Source organism: Amblyomma americanum, chromosome 5, assembly GCF_052857255.1.
Source record: "Amblyomma americanum isolate KBUSLIRL-KWMA chromosome 5, ASM5285725v1, whole genome shotgun sequence".
NCBI classification, from domain to species: domain Eukaryota; kingdom Metazoa; phylum Arthropoda; class Arachnida; order Ixodida; family Ixodidae; genus Amblyomma; species Amblyomma americanum.
This window is the reverse complement of record NC_135501.1, coordinates 164943974-164946577: the sequence shown is the minus strand read 5'-3', so window position 1 is coordinate 164946577 and position 2604 is coordinate 164943974. Positions and strand designations below refer to the sequence as shown.

Sequence of the window (2604 nt, the reverse complement as noted above, 5' to 3'; positions counted from 1 at the left end):
GCAATGGAACGAGCAAGCGTGATGTCGAGCGCCAGCAATGACGTAAGCGCTGCGAAAAAAAATTAAGAAAAGAACGCCGCGGCGAGAAGGAAGGCGACGCGGTCGGTCGGTAACTCGCGCCGCCGCGCACTTCTCTCCCGAACCGGAGAGCACGTTCTCTCGCTCGCGCCACTCTCCAGCCAGGCAAGCAAGGTTCACTCGCGTGTGTGTTTATCTCCTTTTCCCGCCGCGTCGTCGTGATTTTGCGTGACCCGTCTGGGCGCAGCGTGGCTTGCGTGATCTTATCTCGCGCAGCCGGTGGCGGTCCAGCAGGGGCGAGGCAGAGGCTAATCGCACCGTATCGGGGCAAAAATAAACCCGGTGCCGGCGACCCACCACATGGGGTAGGATCTCGAGCCTATCGCCATACTCGCTGCAGGCAAACAACGGCTCCTCCATGCAGTGCTGGGCGAAAAGTAGACGACGCCCCGGGTCCCTCTCGGCGCAAACCTGAGGCACGTCACGTCGCCTTCCTTCCCAACGTCGCTGCACCTCCGGGCCGCGAACACCGGACCCGCGCGCTTTTACGGTCGCCCGCATTTCTGCACCGATCGATACGCGCGGCCCCCGTAACAGCCAGCTGCCGTCACCCCCCGCGCGAATCCGCCGGCTTGGGACCGGTCCCGCCGCTCGTCGCGCGCTACGCCGGAACGGCTACGTCACCAGCGGGGCTTCGCGCCGTCTCCCATGACGTAAGCGGGCCCGACGACCTCCCCCTGCCACCTAGGGCCTCGTACGCCTCTACGGCAGCGGCGCTACGGGGCAGGAGGGGAGGGGGGTTCGGAAAAAAATGCACGCGCCGCTCTCGGAAAGGAAGGCGATGGCGGCGCTTTTTTGAGACGCTCACCTGGGGCGTTCTTGAGCGATGTAGCCGCGTCGAAGGAATACACTCGTCCCACCATTCCGTGGTCCTTCTTGTAGCGCGCGTCGAAGTGCACCCCCATGACGGCGGTGGGCAGCGACTCGCCGCGCGTGAGCGGGGGCCGCGGCGGCACTGCCTCGTCCAGCGCCTGCAGCGCAGCGGCGCGCTTGGACGGCTCGGGCGGTTCTTCGTCGTCCCGCTCGCGCTTGCACGGCACACCGGATGCTTGGGCGGCCCGGGGATCTGCTGCGCGCATTCGCTGGCTGTACTCGAGCATAGCGTTGCGCCGCTCGAAACGGTCCATCACGGGGGCCATAGCAGCCGGCGCGCCCGGCGGTGCAGCGCGGTGCTGCTGTTGCTGCGGCACCACTTCGGGCGGCGCTCCGTTTAATCCTTTGTAGATGGGGCGGGCCACGGCCTCGGGAAAGCCATGGGCCCGCTTCATCTGGCGGGCAGTCTCCAGTACGACCTCGATTCTGTCGGCGCCTTCATAGTTGACGCAGCCGCGGCACACGGGCTCCGAGAAATCGTGCAGCATGGCCCACGGCATGCGAGGCAGGTCGCAAAGGTAGCAGTGCTGGCGGTGACCCCGAGACATGAGCGCCGACATCTTGACCATGGGCGTACTCAAGTGCGCAGTCTCCCGGGGGCACGACAGACGACCGGTGGTCGCCCGCGAAAACACGGCCTGTGGTGCACAGCGGTCAGGCAGACCAAGCGGACGCGCCGAGCAGCAAAACAAACCGGCGCAGCAAAATGGAGCCCGCTCGCGAGGCTCGGGCGAAGCTCTGCGCATGCGCCGACCCGGTCGCAAGCACAACGAGGAAAGGCGGCACGCACGCTGACTGCCGCTCACGTCATCGCTTCAGCTGAGACGACGTCACCCGCGCGCCGGCGGGCGTGCCGATCCGCGAAACCCCCCCGGACGGCGGTCGACGTGGACTCGCCCTTGCCGTTTTCCGCGTGCATGACCTGGGACGCGGGCCGCGCGCATTTACACGGCGCGAGGGAGGGAAGACAAGCGTCCGTGCTGCGGCTTGCAGCCCGATATAGCCAAGCATCCGCCGTGTCTGAAATCGTGCGCCCGCGTCCCCGCGTGCGCTTGCCGCACTGGCGTTCGTTTTATCGCCTCGATGATAGTAGCCGGCAAGGGTTGTCCGCTAGCAACTGCCTCTTTTGCCGTAGTCGAAGACGGGCGAGCGCGTCCGCTGCCGCAGAGCGCTGTAGTCGTAGCAGACCGATGCTTCTTCCTGTTCCTAAGGTCGCCGCTTATGCGCTTTTGTTTTGCTTTGTGCGCGATGTGCCGCCGTTGTGGCCGGGCACTTTGCCAAGCCTGACGTACGTGGCGCGCTTCCGCGGGCGTATCCCGCTCGTGAAAGCCAAGGCGGCCGCCGCGTTTAGTCCCGTCTTTCGAAACCCTTTCCCGCTCGCGGCCAGGTGGCCTTTGATCCCGGCTCGTGCGAGGCTAGGGCACGTCGTCGCGCCGCAGCCGGCCGCTCAGGCGCTGCGGCTCTTGAGGTGCGCTCGGCGCTTCGAATGCCAGTTGGCGTCGTAACGCCTTTTTTAGACGTCCGCATTTTATTCGCCGTGAAACGGGCTTTTCTCTTCTTCTATCCTGTTTTTCTGCGTTTCCCCTCGCGCGCACACTATCTGGAGCGGCCTCGAAGACCTCCGCGATGGAGTGAGGCCAGGTTCTTATGTCT

General features: G+C 65.4%; 1 protein-coding gene across 1 annotated transcript in view; it reads right to left on the bottom strand.

Moving 5' to 3' along the window:
- Pits (Protein interacting with Ttk69 and Sin3A) overlaps positions 1–2125 on the bottom strand; it is an 11579-nt gene extending 9454 nt beyond the window's left edge. The window contains exon 1 of the mRNA XM_077665680.1: positions 887–2125. Coding sequence (XP_077521806.1) covers positions 887–1697 — 811 coding nt within the window. The 5' untranslated portion in view covers positions 1698–2125. The remainder of the gene's footprint in view (positions 1–886) is intronic.
- Positions 2126–2604: the final 479 nt, after the last annotated feature.